Source organism: Typopeltis vanoorti, chromosome 18 (assembly GCF_054136105.1).
Source record: "Typopeltis vanoorti isolate ZY-2024b chromosome 18, IOZ_Tvanoo_1.0, whole genome shotgun sequence".
Lineage (NCBI taxonomy): Eukaryota > Metazoa > Arthropoda > Arachnida > Uropygi > Thelyphonidae > Typopeltis > Typopeltis vanoorti.
Genome location: NC_143566.1, coordinates 91239877 through 91260351, shown reverse-complemented (window position 1 = coordinate 91260351; position 20475 = coordinate 91239877). Strand labels below are relative to the sequence as shown.

General features: G+C 38.8%; 1 protein-coding gene and 1 non-coding gene across 2 annotated transcripts in view; both read left to right on the top strand.

Annotated features, from left to right (window-relative positions):
- kcc (solute carrier family 12 member kcc) overlaps positions 1-20475 on the top strand; it is an 831023-nt gene that overhangs the window by 747147 nt on the left and 63401 nt on the right. The window contains exon 23 of the mRNA XM_090408412.1: positions 14603-14710. Within this exon, the coding sequence (XP_090264538.1) occupies positions 14603-14710 (108 nt within the window). The remainder of the gene's footprint in view (positions 1-14602; positions 14711-20475) is intronic.
- On the top strand, positions 19841-19911 carry TRNAA-UGC (transfer RNA alanine (anticodon UGC)). The gene has a single exon. It is a non-coding gene; the product is annotated as a tRNA-Ala (tRNA).

Genomic DNA, 20475 nt, shown 5'->3' with positions numbered 1-20475 from the left:
ACAAACACTAAATGGAAAAGATTAGACTTAGAGCCCAAGTCTTATGAGGGGTGAACTCTATGCTGCTAGTGAGCCTTGGCTGTGTTGGGTGGGAGGCCTAAGAATTAGTTTCCTAAATTTTGGATGTTTAATACAACCATATTCATTAAGATTAGGTCATTTTTTTAATTCTGCTGCTGATTCTGAAAAAAACTCTTTCAGCTTTGTATTTTTTGTGGTGAAGCATAGCAGTCTTTTCCATTTGATTATGTGCAAATTATCCAAGGCATGATCAGCAAGCACTGACTGACCATACTTATGGCTACAGATGTATTTTTTTTTTTAAATGTTCTTCTAGGTAGATGTTAGCAGAGCTCCCAATTTGACCATAATAAGTTAAGATGCAGGAACAGGGAACTTTGTAAATACCTGGAACGTTAGAGAAAGTAGAGAATCCTTGGGACATCGGATGAGTGTAGCTAGCTTTAGATAAGGTTTGAAAATTATGCAGAGATTGCACTTTTTTTAGTGTTCTGGCTATTTTCTCTGAGGTGCAATTGATATAAGAAACAATGATAGCATTATTATAGTCAACATGTTGAGAAGGATGAAAGAAGATGGGAGGAACAATTAATTTGTTGACCTTTTTGATATTGTAGTCTTTGGACAGGAGAGCCTGACGAATAAAGGAAGTTCATCAAGGTCAGCCTCTGTAGAACAGAGATTGGAGGCTCTATTAACAAGGGTTTTTATAACACCATATTGTTGAGGAGGAGGGAGAAAAAGTTTGTATATGTGTCTACCTGTGGGTGGGTTTTCTGTAAACTGAAAAAGAAAGAGTGCCATTGGGAAGATGTGTAATTAGAATATCTAGAAAAGGAAGGCTATTATTATTTTCTTTTTTTCCAAGTGTAAGAAAACAAAAATATTTGCTTACACTTGGAAATGCTCCATATAATTATTAGCTAGAGAGTGAGAGCCCATTACTGTACTCTAAATCTGTTTATAAATAGTACTTCCAAATGAAGAAGCTGGAATTAATGGTAAAATTAAAAATATCAATTATGTTCATGAGAAATTTTTTTTTTATTAAATTTAAAGTTTGAGAAAGAGGGATGTTGGTTAAAAGGGAAGTGACATCAAAGCTAATCATGCTATTGTTATTGTCTAAAATTAAATTAAAGATTTGAAATAAGTGGCATTTTTAATATAGGAAGAAGAATGACCTGTAAGTGGGGTTAAGGATTTAGCTAACTGCTTGTCTAACTTAAAAAAGAGGAAGAGGGCAGTAGTATCTACTATGGGATGGAGAAGGTTACTGGGTTTATGAATTTTTGGAAATTTGCATATGGGGGGGGTAGAACTAAACAGTTTGAGGGTTTTTTTACTTTGTGCACTATGCTTACTCTAGTTAAGCAATATGGTAAGTGTAATCTCTGTTTATCAAGGAAAACCAACTAGCTAATCTTCTTAAAAAGGGATAGTGAAATTAGTCCTAGTTTTATTAAGCTGAAAAGTAAATTTCACTCTTCTAAAGCTCTTCATATCTACAGGCATGCCAGCTTTGCATAACTGTGAGAACAGATTGGTGCTACACATGCTACTCTATCTGTTATCAATGCCGCCACTCTCTCCAAGTAGAATTGTCATCTATTCTTAATCCTGAACTTTGGACTTTTCTCTCAAATGTATCGGATAAATTGGCCAATAAAACATTTCTAAAAATTAAGGAGAAACACATTATGAAATTGGAAGTTTTTCGACTTGGTTATACTATAAATTAAAGATACCAAGAAATTATATACTTGGTTTAATCCTTTATCCAAGTGTAAGCAAATAGGTTTACACCTGAACTATTTTCAGGACTGGGGCAACTCATAAGTGATAATGGTACGAATCATCAACTGGTAGAGGAGCAATTTGATTTTAATATCTAGTTTGTTGTTCCTATTGATAAGAGTGTAAAGCTGTGCTATGACTTTTGATGCCTTTGCACATAAGGATTTTGTATGTGGGCTGAAGATAAGTTTTCTGTCTAGCAGTACGCCGAGATATTTGGCTTCTGTTTTCCAGGGAATCCTGATGTTAAATAGAAAGATGTCTTCTTTGGGAGATGTTGAATTTTTTGTGAACGGAAGAGCACTGCTTTTTTGAGGATTTACTTGCAGTCTCCAAATGGAGAACCAGTGTTCCAGTTTCAGCAGGTTATCTTGTAGTTTCTTTGTAACAAGATGGGGTTTAAGAGATCTGACCAGTATTGCTGAATTGTCGGCATAGAGAGCAATGATAGATGACATCGGGTTATATGGGATATCCGTCATGTAAATCGAGAAAAGTATTGGCGCCAGGAGGGATCCTTGAGGCACTCTAGCCAAGATCCGCTGCTGGGTAGATACCACCCCATTTAGTTTAACTTGCATGCGTCTTCCAGAAAGAAAAGACTTAATGAGGTGGATCAGATCCAATGAATGGCGGCTAAAATCAGCTTGTATAGGCGTCCAAAGTGCCATAATTTGTCGAAGGCCTTTTCTAAGTCAAGAAAGACTGCTCCAGTGTATTGATGCCAGTTGAAGCTGGTGGTAATGTATTCAACTAGTCTATAGATCTGTTGAGTAGTGCTGTGGAGTTTGCGAAAACCAAACTGCTCTAAAGGTAGGATATTTAACTGGTTTACAGAAACTTAAATTTTGGAGAGGATAACTTTTTCAGCGATTTTGCCCAAATTGGAAATCAGACTGATGGGGCAATAACTTTGGTATAGTGTGTTCAGGAATGACCGGGAGAATAAAATGGGGGAGGAGTATTGTTGATGGTAGCTGATGAACTACAGCCAAGGAGAATAGAAGTTGAATTGCAGGATAGAGAAAAGAGCACATTTGAGGCCATTTGGTGTGAGATTGTGGCTAGCAGAACTAAATATACAATTGAGTGCTGCTATAGACCAGGTGATGGAAAAGATGGTGGTGACAGTATGCACAAGCAAATAGAAGAAATGAGTGGAAGGAGGGTAATTATTATGGGAGATTTCAACTATGGTCGCATTGATTGGAGTGAGGAGAGGACACACAGGAGGAAGGAATTGGATTTTATGCGGTTATTAAGGGATAACTATCTGCGACAACATGTAATGGAAAATACTAGGGGTCAGAGAGTGCTTGACCTAGTAATTACATCTGAGGATTTGGCTGTAACAAATATGACCCACATTGCCACCAATTGGTGAGAGTGATCATAGGGTCATGACTTGGGAGGTGGCTAAAGGTGTGGAATTTTCAATTAAGACAGTGTACATGTGGAATTATCGGGCTGGAAAGTATGACAAGCTTAGGAGTTTGATTGGTTCAGTGCCATGGCATGTACAACTGCAAGGACTAGAAGTTGATAGTCCATGGGAGGCAGTTAAGAAGTGTTTGCATGAAGCAATGGCTGACTGTATACTTAGAGTCCAAATAATAAATCAAGTAGGGGTTAAATGGATGAATAACACCATTAAGCTTTGAGCTGCAAAAAAAGAAACAACTATGGAGGGAATTTAAGGAGAAAGGTGACCGGCAGGCACATGAACTGTATAAAGCGCAAGCCAGAAGGGTAACGAGTGTGGTAAGAAAAGCAAAAAAGGATTACGAAAGAACATTGGCCATGCAGGCTAAAGAGAATCCTAAACAGTTTTTAGATATGTAGCAAGTAAAAGGAAAAATGTACATGGCAGAATGATTTTTAAAGAATGACGATGGTAGGGAGGTAACTGAATCAGTTGATATAATTGAGTTACTGAGTGAGCACTTTGCAAGTATATACCATCCAGGTGGTGACATTGCAGAAACGAATGTACCAGTAGATTATACGGGAGTTGTGGTGAATGAAGTGGAGGTGAGTAGTCTATTGCATAACCTCAATGTCAATACATCCGAGGGATTGGATGGTATACCAGCTCATGTCGTACGAGAAGCAGCTAAAGAATTGTCAGTACCATTGACCATTTTGTTTAATTCGAGTCTCGGGTCTGGGTTAGTCCCAAGGGTGTGGAAAGAGGGGAAAATAGTCCACTGCATAAAGGTGGTTCCAAGACTGCTGTTGTAAATTACCGACCGATTAGCATATCAGGAATGATTGTCAAGGCCTTAGAGAAATTAGTCAAGAAAAGAATACAGGATTGGATAGATGAAAATGGGATATTGTATGTGGGACAACATGGTTTTGTGAAGGGTAGATCATGCCTCAGTAACTTGCTCACGTTTTATAACACAGTGACGGCTGAACTGGATAGGGGTAATGGGTTTACAGTGATACTACTGGATCTTGCCAAGGCCTTTGACAGGATACCACATGGAACCCTAATCAGTAAACTGGAGCAGATGGGGATAGATATAGGGTTGGTGAGATGGATAGGAGGGTGGTTGAAGGAGAGATACCAGAGAGTGGTTTATGCAGGAGTGAAGTCTAAAAGACGGCTTGTGACTAGTGGTGTGCCGCAGGGCTCTGTTCTTGGACCACTGCTTTTCAATTTGTTCACCAATGATATAGGAAAGGATTTGAGAGAAAGGTGAAAGATTTCTTTCACCTTTCTCTTTTCATCATCAGCAAACAAGTGTTCACTTGTTTGCTAATGATGCAAAGTTGGGTAGAGCAATTGTGAGTGCACAGGATGTCAAAATGTTACAGGATGATTTGGATATTATGTTGGAGGTTTAATGGACTTTTTTACAGCACTCACAAAGAATTAAAATAGAATTTAATACTTCCTATATTTCGTCCTAGTCACTAGGACATCTACGGGGATTACAAAGACAATTAATGTAACATGCACACAAAACTTACAATACTAAGCCCAACCACGTGGGTGACAATAAAGTCCTATCTAGGTGGAGCGCCCTCTAAGGGCAGTTGTAGGTGGCCTGGAATGTAAGGTGGGACCTCTGGCGATGACTGTTTCCCAAATCTTCGGAAGCTTAATGCAACCGTATTTGTTAAGATTTGGTTGGTTTTTGAGAGCTGCTGCTGCTTCTAAGAAAAGTCTCTCTTTCTTGAATTTGCTGTGGTGGAGCATGGTGGTTTTTTTCCATGATACTCTGTGGGTGGTGTCCAAAACATGGTCAGCCAAGCCTGAATGGCCATAGTTGTGTTTAACGATGTACGACTTGTGTTCCTCTAGGCGGATGGATGCTGATCTGCCTGTCTGTCCAAAGTACGCAAGCTTACAGGAACAGGGTACTTTGTAAACAGGGTACTTTACAAAGTACCCTGTTCCTGTAAGCTTGCGTACTTTGGACAGACAGGCAGATCAGCATCCATCCGCCTAGAGGAACACAAGTCGTACATCGTTAAACACAACTATGGCCATTCAGGCTTGGCTGTCCAAAGTACGCAAGCTTACAGGAACAGGGTACTTTGTAAACAGGGTACTTTTGAACAGGGTACTTTACAAAGTACCCTGTTCCTGTAAGCTTGCGTACTTTGGACAGACAGGCAGATCAGCATCCATCCGCCTAGAGGAACACAAGTCGTACATCGTTAAACACAACTATGGCCATTCAGGCTTGGCTGACCATGTTTTGGACACCACCCACAGAGTATCATGGGAAAAAAACCACCATGCTCCACCACAGCAAATTCAAGAAAGAGAGACTTTTCTTAGAAGCAGCAGCAGCTCTCAAAAACCAACCAAATCTTAACAAATACGGTTGCATTAAGCTTCCGAAGATTTGGGAAACAGTCATCGCCAGAGGTCCCACCTTACATTCCAGGCCACCTACAACTGCCCTTAGAGGGCGCTCCACCTAGATAGGACTTTATTGTCACCCACGTGGTTGGGCTTAGTATTGTAAGTTTTGTGTGCATGTTACATTAATTGTATTTGTAATCCCCGTAGATGTCCTAGTGACTAGGACGAAATATAGGAAGTATTAAATTCTATTTTAATTCTTTGTGAGTGCTGTAAAAAAGTCCATTAAACCTCCAACATAATGTCCTCACAGCACTTAAGCCTCTACACAAGATGATTTGGATAGTTGGGAGGACTGGGCTAGGAAAAATGGATGTCAGTTTAATGTGGCAAAGTGTAAGGTTATGCACTTTGGGGTGAAAAGAATAGCAGCAGTATATCGCATTGGTGGAACCGTACTCCGGGAGATTGATGAGGCCAGGGATTTGGGAGTGTTGGTGGATAGGGAATTGAAGTTTAGGGGGCACATCGCAAAAGTGACTAAATCAGCTCATCAAATCACTTGGCTTCTGAAAAATACTTTAACATGCAGAGACAAACAAGTTGTTGTTCCTCTCTATCGAGCCTTGATAAGACCCCATCTGGACTACTGTGCCCAGTTATGGGCATCAGGGTTTCTTCGTGATGGGGAGGAAGTGGAGAGGATCCAGAGACGAGTGACCAAGATGATAGATGTTCTGTGGAATGAACCTTATGAGAATAGGTTGAAGATTTGTGGGAATCTTGTAGAAACCCTTCAAATTACTGAAGGGTTTCTACAAGATTGATCCAGAAGATATTTTTGAGAATAGTACTGGTGGTGGGAGGACTAAGGGCCATGCATGGAAGCTGGGCAAGAGCGTGGTTGACAAGGGAGTTAGAGCTAGGTTTTTTACTTGGAGAGTGGTGAATGTGTGGAATATGCTTCCAGAGTCTGTTGTGCCTTCTACGACCGTGAATGAGTTCAAGGCAAGGTATGATAGATACTGTGTTAATGTCGAATAGTTGTTCTTGACATGATGTTAGGGCCTCCCTCGATGAGTCTGTCGACTCCTTGGAGTTGCCCGGAACAATAATAATAATAATAATGTTTAGTATTTTGGATGGTTTAAACAGAAGAGGTAGACCATACAGAGAATGGATAGACGATATAAAAGACTGGTGTGGAATGGGTGTACAAAAACTGTGACACTGTGCACTGGACAAAGAAAGGTGGAAGAAGATAGTGAAACAGGCATCAATGGGCAGTGAGCTCATAATTCGTGATGATGATGATGATTGATGGACATAGCACTCTTTATGATGGCCAGCATGGATTTGTAAAGGGTAGTTCTTGTTTTAGTAATTTATTTCCATGTTATGATAATGTAACAAGTGTGTTAGATACGGGAGAATCATATACAGTGATATTCTTGGACTTTGCAAAGCATTTGATAGATTACTGCATGATAAGTTGGTTTACAAGCTGCAAAGGATGGGAGTAGATACTATATTGGTTAGTTGGATCAGAGATTGGCTCTCTGAACGATACCAGCAAGTTGTGTACGATGGAGCACTGTCTCAAAAAAAGGAGAGTGATCAGTGCCGTGCCCCAAGGTTCTGTTCTTGGGCCCCTGCTGTTTAACTTGTTTGTAAACAATATATCATGTGGACTGACTGGGGATCTTCAGTTATTTGCTGATGATGCAAAGTTGGGAAGACTTATAAGTAGCACTGTTGATGTTAATTCCTTTCAGGAAGATTTGAATAGGCTCTTTACTTGGACAAAGAGCCTATTCAAAGTTTTAATATCAATAAGTGCAAGGTGTTGCATTTTGTAGTGCAGAAATATAAAGCTATGGGAAGTGGATGAGATTAGAGATTTGAGAGTGATGGTTGACAGTTGACTGAAGTTTAGAGGGCATATTGCTAGTGTTGCAATGGCTGCATATTGTAGTGCTGCTATGATAAGAAGTACTCTAACATGTAGGGATAAAGAAGTGGTTGTGCAACTGTATAAGACACTGGTCAGACCACACCTGTTTTTCAATGTGATGTGGAGACATTGGACAGAGGTCGAAGAATTATGGATTGCAGAGTTTGTGGATAGAAGGAAAAGAGGTGATATGATAGAGACATTTAAGTTAGTGAGAGGATTTTATCAGATTAATCCAGAGGGGATTATAAAAAGAGTAAAAGGTGAGAGAAGAAGAAGAACCAGAGATCATCTTTGGAAATTATGTAAAAGTGTGTTGAAGAGGGGTGTGAAAAGTAGATTTTTTTTTGCATGGAGATGGAAAATGGAACACATTCTGGTAATGTGTTCCATTTTAGTGAATGGAACACATTACCAGAATGTGTTATTAATGCAAGGAGTGTTAAGGATTTTAAGATTCTATATGATAAATATGGTGTCATTTGAATGAACCTCCCACGATGAATCTGCCAACTCCATGAAGTGTGTAATAATAATAATAATAATAATTATTATGATTAGAATGGATTGCCTGAGAGAGTGGTGAGTATAGAGAATGTGAATGCATTTAAAAGGAAGTTTGAAAAGGATATGTATGTGACAAAGGAACCTTCCAGAATTAATATTTTTATTATTTTAAGTTCTGATGATAATAATAATAACAAGAGTATCAAAATAAGTGGAAATTGGAAGTATCAAAAGTTTCTTGCTTTGTTCAAATTGATTTTCTTGATAATCGTTGATAAACAAAAAGTCAAGGCTGAGATGCAAGGGGGTGAGGTGGAATAATTTTAATGATTTTAAGACTGTATGATGTGATTCAGAACACTGTAGGAAATATTTAGTAAGATGTTATTGTAAGCTTAGAAGTGGAAATTGTTAGGGAAATTTGGCTAGCAGATTTTTTTTGTTGTTGTTCCCACTCTTGAAAGTTATCAGTAAACCTATAATACATTTGTATTGTGGGTGGACTAAGGATTTTTTCTATTTTTATTTTTTTTTGTAATTTGTAATTATTTTTACATAGTCTGGAAACCCTACTCTAGAGACCAAACATGGAACTTTTTCAAGCCATTTCAAGTCTCCAATAAGTGGGGCAGTGGTCTCACACCAGGCGATGAAATTCATCTCCCATCGAATAAGATAATCACTAGCATCCTTTCCCACAGCAGGATTCGAACCCATGATCTATTGGTTGGAGAGCAGGTATACTGACCACTCAGCCAACCATGCCTGTACAGATAAAAGGAGGCTGATTGACTGTTAGTGTGATTTGAATTATGGAAATGTATATTATCTATATTATAATGAAATGATATCATCAAAACAACTTTCCTGGACTGTATGTAATAGAAGGCACACCAAGAACAATAAGTATCTTTAATTTGATTATGGCCTTTGGACAGGATGTTATTGTGAATAAGGTGAATAGATTCTTCTGCTTGTCGTATGTGGGTGTAACATAAAATAAAAGGTGCTGAAAGTAACCATGATGTAATCACCTGGATGGTGACAGCCATATGAGGACTCTGTGAGTAAAGGATACACAAGGTGGGGGGGGGGGATTCTGGAATGTTCTGATAAACACCTAAACAAAAAGATTACTATTACTACCACGGGCTACTCCAGGAGTCCTTAGACTCATCGAGGGAGGCCCTAAACATCATGTTCACGCAGCTGTTCAACATTCTCACAGTATCTATCATACCTTGCCTTGAACTCGCTCACTGTCATAGCACCCACAACAGACTCTGGCAGCTTATTCCACTCATTTACCACTTTAAAAGTAAAGAACCCAGCTCTAACACCCCTGCTAACCACGCTCTTGCCCAGCTTCCATGGGTGTCCCCTAGTTCTCCCACCACCAGTCCTGATCTCAAAAATATCATCTGAATTAATCCTATAGAATCCTTTTAGCAATTTGAATGTCTCAATCATGTCTCCCCTTTTCCGCCTATCAACTAGTTTCTGCAACCCACAAATCTTCAACCTGTTCTCATATGGTTCATTCCATAGACCTGCTATCATCTTAGTCACTCACCTCTGGATCCTCTCAACCTCCTCCCCATCAAGAAGGAACCGAGGTGACCAAATCTGGGCACAGGAGTCGAGATGAGGTCTTATCAGGGCTCGGTACAGAGGTACAATAACTTGTTTTTCTCTGCTCGTCAAGGTATTTTTCAACAACCAAGTGAGTTGATGAGCTGATTTAGCTACTTTCGCAATGTGCCCCCTAAACTTCATCTCCCTATCCACCAACACTCCCAAGTCCCTGGCCTCATCAATCTCTTGGAGTACAGTTCCATTGATGTGGTATACTGCTGCTAATCTTTTCACTCCGAAATGCATAACCTTACATTTTGTCACATTAAATTGACATCCATTCTCCTTAGTCCAGAACTCCAATCTATCTAAGTCATCTTGCAAGACTTTGACATCTTCTGCATTCACTATCGCCCTACCCAACTTTGCATCATCAGTGAACAAATGAACTGTCCCACTTAGACCCTTCCCTATATCGTTAATGAACAGATTAAACAGCAGTGGTCCAAGAACAGAACCCTGTGGCACACCACTAGTCACAGGCCGTTTTTTGGACTCTACTCCTGAATAAACTACTCTTTGATATCTCTCCATCAACCACCCAGCTATCCATCTCACCAACCCTATATCCATTCCCATATGTTGCAGTTTACGGATTAGAATTCCATGTGGTATCCTGTCAAACGCCTTTGCCAGGTCCAGCAGTATCACTGTAAACCCATTTCCCTTATCCAGTTCAGCCGTCACCTTGTTATAAAACTTGAGCAAGTTACTGAGGCATGATCTACCCTTCACAAAGCCATGCTGTCCTCTGTACAGTATCTCATTTTCATCAATCCATTCCTGTATTTTTCCCTTGACTACTTTCTCCAAGACCTTGACAACGACTCCCGATATGCTGATCGGTCGGTAATTTGCAACCATAGTCTTGGATCCTCCTTTATGCAGTGAAACTATTTTCCCCTCTTTCCACGCCTTCGGGACTAAGCCAGACCTGAGACTCAGATTAAACAACATGGTCAAGGGCACTGATAATTCATTAGCCGCTTCATGCAAGACCCGTGCCGGTATACCATCCAATCCCACAGATGTATTGACATTAAGGTTCTGTAATAGACTAATCACCTCCACTTCATTCATCACAATTCCCATATAAACTAATGGTTCCTTCATTTTTTCAATGTCACCACCTGGATGATATACTTTTGCAAAGTGCGCGCTCAGTAACTCCACTATATCGACTGGTTCAGTGAACTCTTTACCATCGTCATTCCTAAAAATCATTTTGCCATGTACAGTTTTTTTCTTGCTTGCAGCATATTGAAAGAACTGTTTGGGATTCTCTTTTGCTTGCATAGCTAGTTTCCTTTCATAATCGGCTTTTGCTGTTTTTACCACACTCGTTACCCTTCTAGCCTGTACTTTATACCGTTCGTGTGCCTGCAGGTCACCCCTTTCTTTAAATTCCCTCCATAGTTGTTTCTTTTTTTGCAGCTCAAGCTTAATGGTGTTATTCATCCATTTAACCCCTCCTTGTTTCACTATTCGGACCTTAGGTATACAATCAGCCATAGCCTCCTGTAAATGCTCTTTGATCACTTCCCATGCTCTATCGACGTCCAGCCCTTGCAGTTGTACATGCCATGGCACTGATCCAAGCAATCTCCTAAGCTTGTCATACTTGCCAGCACGGTAATTCCACATATACCCTGTCTTAATCACAAATTTCACACCTTTAGCCACCTCCCAGGTCAAGACCTTATGATCACTCTCACCAGTAGGTGGCAACATGGTCATATTCATTACAGTCAAATTCTCAGATACTATTACCAGGTCAAGCACTCTCACACCCCTAGTATTTTCAATTACATGCTGTTTCAGATAGTTATCCCTTAATAATTGAATAAAATCCATTTCCTTCCTCACATGTGTCCTCTCCTCCTTCCAATCAATGTTACCATAGTTGAAATCCCCCATAATAATTACCCTCCTTCCACTCATTTCATCAATTTGTTTATGCATATCATCTCCACCATCTATTCCATCACCTGGTCTATAGCAGCACCCAACTGTATATTTTATTCTGCCAGTATCAATCTCACACCAAATAGCCTCAAATGAGCTCCTTTCACTATCCTGCAATACTTCAATTCTCCTTGGCTGCAGTTCATCAGCTATCATCAATAACACCCCTCCCCCAATTTTATTCTCTCTGTCCCTCCTAAACATACTATAACCTACACATTCTATCCCACTAACTATATCATCTTCCGTCAGCCATGTTTCACTAATGCCAATAACCCGTGGCCAGGAAGAGCCAATCAAGGCCAAAAATTCTTCCTTCTTGTTCCTAATACTCCTGGCATTAGTATACATGAATTGCAGTGTTCCCTTTGTCCCACCCCTATCTTGATGCGTTATTCTAAATATCCCATTCCCATTTTTTGTCCTTTTTGCTGGCTCAGGTACATTATATACATTTTTACACTCAACTGTCTCACTGATGTCTGGATATCCACTTCCCCCCCTCCTTGGTAGTTCTAGTTTCCCTGGTTCTGCTCATCCATTTTCACTTCATTCAGCAACACTTTTTCCAGTGTCCGCACACCAAGTCCATTCAAATGCAGGCCATCCATCTTGTTTAAGTCCTTTCGCCCATCAAACTCATTCCACACGTCCACAAATTCCACACCACACCGTCCGCATAACCTGCGCATAATATCATTTGCGATTATGGCCCTCCTCCTAAACTCCTCTCTGTCATACCGCGGTAACAGACTAACCATTCTAACTCTGTCACTCTTTTCTTTCGCTACCTTTAACAATACTTTCAAGTCCTCTCTCATAAAAAATTTATCACCTTTCAATTCATTCGTACCAGCCACAATTGTTATTTCTTTCACCCTCTGTTTTTGCACTCTAATGCTCTCACTTACATCCTTAAATTTCGCACCCGGTAAGTACGATTTAGTTACACTCCCATCTATTACTCCTCTTAATAACGAGTCACCATACAACACTCTCTCCTTCATTTCGGAAACTCGCCCACGCTGTTTATTTCCGTTAGCCAGATATTAAGATATTAAAGCAACTGATATAATCACAAGAAAGAACATACTAGTACCATTATGAAGCTAATTTATGTTCTTTCTTGTAGTTATGTCAGTTGATTTAATATTGTTTATCAGAACTTTCCGTATCCCCTCCCTTCCCCTTATATTTTTGAATTGCAAAAGACGTGATTATGTAAATTCAGAAAACCACTGACATACTGGTCAAGTTGCTCACCAATTTGTACAGTTATTGTAGGCTGCAGGTACATTTAACTTAATACACTTCAGGATGTGCAAGAGGATGAAGTTGAGCTTAGAGAATGAATGAATAAAGGTAGCTTGCTGAATATGTGGGTTGAATGTTGAGGCATGGAGATTATATTTACAGAGACTTTCAGCTATCTTTTCATATATATACCCTGAATATAAGGGAATGAGAACAATTGTGTTGATTACAAAAGGAATGGTGGGAAACATGCAGTATTTTTTTCTGTCATCTCTAAGGCTGAGAATCCTAAAGAAAATTAGTTCATTTGTTTCAATAATGAAATACTGTGAGTTGGAATAATCAAAAGAATTCTAGAAACAGAGAAAAACTCATATAAAAAACTTTATTACTGTAGAAATTTCACAGAATTTCCCCTCTGTCTTCCGTTTCTAACTTTTCTTCTAATGGTGCTTCTGTTTCTTCTTTCGAAGAAACAGAAGCACCATTTGACCTTGAAGAATAGAGAAACTACATTTACAATCATCTGTAAGGCAGGTCAGTACTGTCCAATTTATACAGACTATGCTCTGGACATTAGTTCAACTGAAATGAAAAGGAAGATAGAGCTGTGCTCCAGATGTCCCTGTACATCTGAGGGACAGTTTTGAAATGAGCCTCACCTATGAGACACTCACCAAGATATATGGCTGCATTAATTTTCCAAAATTCTGGGATATAGTCATTCCAAGATTTCATTTAGCCAAATTTCTACAAATACAATTAAGTAAGCTAAATGTCAATAAGGCAATTGGACTTAATGACATATCACCACGCGTCTTAAGGGAATATTCCAAGGAATTATTATTTTATTATTATTACGGGCAGCTCCAAGGAGTCCTTAGGCTCATCAAGGGAGACCCAACATCATGTCAAGAACAACTATTCAACATTCACACAGTATCTATCATACTTCACCTTGAACTCATTTACAGTCATAGCACCAACAACAGACTCTGGCAGCTTATTCCACTCATTTACCACTCTCCAAGTAAAAAACCTAGCTCTAACACCCTTGCTAACCACACCCTTGCTAAGCCCAGTTTCCATGGATGGCCCCTAGTCCTCCCACCACATTAACACTACACAAAGAACAATTGGCAGTGATTCAACTGAAAGCCTAAATTCCTGTGAAAAGTGCCATTTGTGAGTGCTGGTGGGAGGTCTAATAATTATTGTTTCATATATCTATAAAAGATTCTCCCAAATCTATGCATCAGGTTCTGTTGAATTTTAAATCTACTGCTCACACTTTTTAAGAATCAACAGCAGATTCCCAAAAACTTTGCAATTCTTTTTCTTCTCTGCTTTAAATTTGCAAAAGGTCATTTTCTAGGAAATCAACTTGTTATTTTTTATACGTCCATAATCACACAGATACATAATGACCATTGAATTTAATATAACCTTTGGATTATAATATGGATACAAAGTATATATTTTTGATATATTTTATCCGTGAGGTGTTTTGGTGGTTATTTCATGATATGTTACTTTTTTTTTTATTGTCTATGGGTGGTTTAGAATTTGAAAAACTTGTAATTGTAAAAATTAATTATCATTTAAAATTCTCTATAGATATAAATTTTCTTTCATTTCTACATCAGATGGACAGTGATATTTCTGCATATACATATGAGAGAACTTTGATGATGGAACAGAGATCTCAGATGTTGAAACAGCTTAATTTAAATCGTCGTGGAACATTAACAGTGGTAGGTAATTATTATTATTATTATTATTATATATATATATATATATATATATACAGGAGCACACCAAGGGTATTTGCCACCTGGGTGCAAACTTTTATCGGCAGCCCTTTAAAAAAACTAAAAGAAATTGCATGTAGCATTTACTACAATAAATAAAACATCAATGTTGCCGCCTGGGTGTGGTGCACCCTCGGGTTGGCGTGGCCCTGTATATATATATATATTATAGTGCTTAAGCTGTGAATAAAAGATGATTTTCTTAAAATAATACCAGTTGTAAACTAGCTTATTTACCATTCTTAAGAAGAAAGATAACATATGATTAATCATGTGCTTTTAAAAGGGGGGAAAAATTTCGCTGCCACAATTTCACTTTTTCCTTAAGGATACATTTCTAATTTTCAGTTTCTTCAAAAGTTGTTCAAAATTATGTCAATAATTCATATGCTATATTATTAAAACAGAGATATAGGAGAAAAGCTTATTTTACCACAAACCACCTGCCTAATCACTTAATAAAGAAATTTTAAATATTTACTTTGTACTCCCTAATTTGTAAAAAAAATAATATTTTTATATTGATTTTTGTATTACTTCTTTGGTCACCTGCTTGAATGTAGATTCTAGAACTGCTGATTTTTGATAACTCACATTCGAATAAAGTAATCCTTACTGTTACTATATCAGATTTAAAGTTAAGAATTTTGTTTCAATATTTAAAAAAAAAGACTATTATTATTATTATTATTATTATCATCAAGACCCAATGGAGTCAAGGACTCATCTAGGAGGTCCTATTATCATACACACAGCACATCATACCGCGCTTTAAGCACACTCACATTGGAATGGCAAGGCATTCCAATCATTCACAACTCTGCATGCAAAAAACTTGCTTCTAACTCCCCTGCTCACATCCTCTTTATACAGTTTCCAGGGATGACCTCTAGTTCACCCCTGATCTCCCACTGTTTTCTGTAGAACCTCTCCAACATTGATCTTATTACAACCCTTTACTAACTTGTAGGTCTCTATCATATCTCCCTCTTCCTCCTATCCACCAGGATCTGTAAATTGCATCTTCTCAATCTTTCCTCATATTCGACATTCCAGAGGTCAGAAACTATCTTAGTCAGTCACCTCTGGACCCTTTCCAACATCTCTTCATCCTTCTGAAAATCAGGTGTGCGAAATCTGGGCAGAGTACTCCATGTGTGGCCAAATTAAAGCCTTATACAATGGAACAAGTAATCTCCCTACTTTTATAAGTCAGTGTCCTCCACATAATTCCAAGAAATCTTTGTGTTGTCTTCACAGTTTTGGCATTGTGTCCCCTAAATTTCAGATCCTTATATACACTATCACCCCAAGATCTCTTATTTCCTCCACCATCGACAGTATATCCTCACCAATCATAAATTCTGCATCCCCATCTTTGTTTCCCAAATTTTAAAATCTTACATTTTGCAACATTGAACTCTCATCCCCATTCCCGTGCTCATTCACTCAATCTATTCAAGTCTTTTCGTAAAGCCACAACATCTGCTCTACTCCTCATAGTTTGTTGCAACTTTGCATCATCTGCAAACAACTGAATATCCCCATTCAAATCTTCCCCAATATCATTAATATACAAGTTAAACAGTAATGGCCTTAAAACAGACGACTGAGGCATACCGCTAGTGACTTTCCTTTTCCTCGATATTGCTCTCCTATACACAAGTTGCTGATACCTATCAGATAGCCAGTCTCCAAACCAATGTACTAATCTGATATCCAACCCCATCCGCTCTAGTTTGACTATCAACTTACCATGAGGTAATCTATCAAAAGCATTTGCAAAATCTAAGTATACTACTATGTATCCCCTCTCCTCTGTCTAAGGAAGCAGTCACCTTATTGTAATAAGTAAGTAGATTACTAAAACATGACCTCCCTTTAACAAATCCATGCTGTCCATCAAAGATAATACCATTGTTGTCAACCCAGTTCTGGATCCTAGTTCTCACAACCTTCTCCAACAACTTAACCATGACACCTGACACACATATAGGCCTATAATTTCATGCTTGAGTTCTATCACCTCCCTTATGAACCATCACAATCTTGCCCTCCTTCCACTCTTTAGGAACTTGACCACGTGCAAGACTCATATTAAAAAAATATGTCAAGGAAGATGTCAACTCCCTGCCACATTCCTTCAGAATACATGGTGATATATTATCAAGTCTCACAGCCTTATTAACATCTAGTTTGCTTAACTCCCCATACACCACTTGCTGACTTACAGTCAGCCTCCCCTCCCCATTATTAACTGCTCTCAATCTCTCCATGAAGTCACATTCACAAGATTTTAAGACCTTTATGAACTGCTCATTAAGTATCTCCACTACATCTTCCACCACAGCTATCTTTATACCATTTTCTCGAATCAATGTCATCCTTCCATCATCATCATTCTTTTTTTTTTGCTGGCTACATATTGAAAGAACTCCTTAGGATTCTTTTTTGGCTTCATTAGGTAATTGCTGTTCACACCTCACTTTTTCTAACCTTACGAACCAAGTCACCAGCCTTGCCTGGTTTTTGTAATCTTCATGGAATTGGTTATCACCACTTCTCTTATGCTGCCTGCATAAAGCCATTTTTCTCTATTTCACACCTACCTTATGACCCTTGGAATACATTTAGACATTGCTTCTAATAGATAGTTCTTGAAAATCCTCCAAGCTGTATTGATCTCTTTTCCAGCTAACTCCTCATAATTCCATGCTACACCTGCAAGCTGTCTCCTGAGCTCTTCATAATCACCCCTTCCCCTTGTAGTTCCACATATATACCTTTCTCACAGAGGTCCTCACGCTGCTGGCAACCACTCAGATAATCACCTCATGGTCACTTTCACCAATTGGTGGGTGATTAGACAGCTCATTTATAATTACATCCTCTGATGAGATCATCAAACCCAAGACCCTCAATCCTCGTGCGCCCTCTGTTACATACTGTCTGAGGTAGTTGTACCTCAAAAACTCAAGAAACTCATTTTCTTTACTTCCAGTTACTATCTCATCCTTCCAGTCTATATTGCCATAATTAAAATCATCCATAATGATCACCCTTTTCTTATTTGCTACACCTGCAAGCTGGTGTAGCAAATAAGCTTGGCTAATTTGATTATACATTTCATAGTGACTACCATCCACATTACCAGGTGTATAACAACATCCAATCAAGTATTTCATTCTATTCACCTCTATCTCACACCATGCTGCCTCAAAACCACTGGCACTATTTCTCTTTTGTATCTCTACTTTGTATGCACATAACTCTTTCTCTATCATCAGTAGCACTCTCCCTCCCTTTTTACTCTTTCTGTCCTCACAAAATACATCATGCACTTCCATCTCTATTCCTGTCAGGTTGGCATCCTCATCTAACCATGTCCTACTTATTCCAACAATTTTAACCAATTCCATGAAGATTACAAAAACCAGGCAAGGCTGGTGACTTGGTTCATAAGGTTAGCAAAAGTGAATTAATGGTTGCATTAATTTGAGTGAACAGACTCAATTAATGCAACAATTTATCTGCCTTATTTCTTACACTTCTAGCATTTGTATTCAAACACAACAGCTAGTTCCACTAATACCACTCATTCAATGTGATTTCTTCATGCCCAACTGGAGCCATTTCTCTTTCTGCTTATTCATTTTAGAACCCTCTTCAAGTTCAACTGTTTCCTTTTGATCCCAAGTCATCCTATTTCTTTCCTGTCTATACATGCATTCACATCCCCTTGGAGCATCCACCTTTTTCATGCTGTGTTCCCCTCTCCACCCTGAGTTTCCCTGTTCCTCTTGCACACCCATTCTCTAATTCTGTATACTCATGCCACTGACTTCCTCATTCATAATCACTTCTTCAATCTCTCCTGCTCTTCCACATTGCTTCCCACTTGATCAGATTCATTATGATAACATATCTAGTTTAATAATTAGTATCACTATGACTAAGAAGACTACACAATATGTAATCTCTCTAACTGATAAGTATAAGATGATTATTCAAACAATAGTAATAATTGGGGAAAGAAAGAATTAGTTTATATCATTCACACACTAAACGTTTTAAACAGAAACCATCCTGTTTTTGAGAACAGTGAGATTATTTGTGCTTGTAGGCCCACAGTAGTATTTATTATTATTGTTGTTGCACTGGTACCTCCATGGAGTCCTATCACTCATCGTGGGAGGCCCAAACATGGTATTTATCATACCTTCCCTTGAAACTATTAACAGAAAATGCACTCACAACTGACTCTAATAAATTTAGTTTAATCCTTTATCCCAGTGAGAGCAAACAAAGTTTGCACCTGAAAATATCTTCAGGACTGAATATAGTGTTGTACTATCTTATCTTCAGGACTGAATATAGTGTTGTACTATCTTATCTTCAGGACTGAATATAGTGTTGTACTATCTTACCTGGGTAAGTAGTGCAACACCAGCGCAACTCATAGCAAAGGTGGAGCAAGCTACCAACACTCGTATCCCAGTATCTCCCATAATGCAAAACACATCTCCTTGTGGATATGTATACTGTTATGCATTAAGGGATTGGCCACTACCCAAACTAGTTTCGACCTTTATTGAGGTCTCTTCAGTGGGAGCCAGGCCCAGAGTTGGAGATACCAGGCAGAAGCAATAGCAAGGTCATCTTTACCTATAGAAGTTGCCAAAAGGTTTACCACCTTTTTTTATTAAATTACTCTGGAGTTAGAGAAAGATGAAGATTTAGAAAGATGAAGAAAATTTAGAGAAAGGGATTGGCCACTAGTCTGGGTAGTAAAAAGACCCCATTTGTATCCTAAACCATAATTTTGTATCCTATCCTAATGCATAATTTTACTGTCACCTCTATTATAATAATAGCTTCACTTGGATTATATACCCTTGCAAAATGATTGTTTAATAGCTCAACAATTTTGTTTGCCTTCATTACCTCTCTACCTTCTGCACTCATTAAAGTTATCCTTCTGTAGTCATTCTTCCTCCCACTTGCTACATAATGAAAAAACTCTTTGGGATTTCCTTTTGTCTGTTTGGCCAATTTCTTCTCATAATAATATATGGGGGTATAGCTCAGTGGTAGAGCATTCGCTTTGCATGTGAAAGGCCCCGGTTCGATCCCCGGCACCTCCACATTTTGGCTGGCCTGGTTGGCCGAGTGGTCAGCATATCCTCTCTCCAGCCAAAAGGCTGCGGGTTCGAATCCTGCCTTGGGCATGGATGTTCGTGATTGTCTGTAAAAATACTAGTGGTGATGGGCGGTAGATGGTGTGGTGTAGATGATGGTAGTTGTGGTTCATTGTAGTTGGTGGAGACAGAGAGTTGTAGAGGTGCCCTCCCTCAATGAATCTTTGGACACCCTGGAGGTGTTACATAATAATAATCTTATTTTGCATTCCTTACCATGTTGGTCACCTTTCTTGCCTAATCCTTGTACTGCTCATGATTCTCCTTATATACACTCCACAACATTTCTTTGTTTGCAGTGCATGCTTAATGATACTACTTATCATCTAACTCCTACCCAATTTACTCTCTTGATCTTGGTTGTTCAGTGAAATTGCTTCCTCCAGATACTCTTTGACTGTTGACATCCCTCCCTCGCAGATCTTTATGCCATGGTACTGATTCAAATTGCCTTCTAAGTGTATCATCATGCTACCTTGAGTCTCCTCCGTCACATTCTGTTTCAAGTAA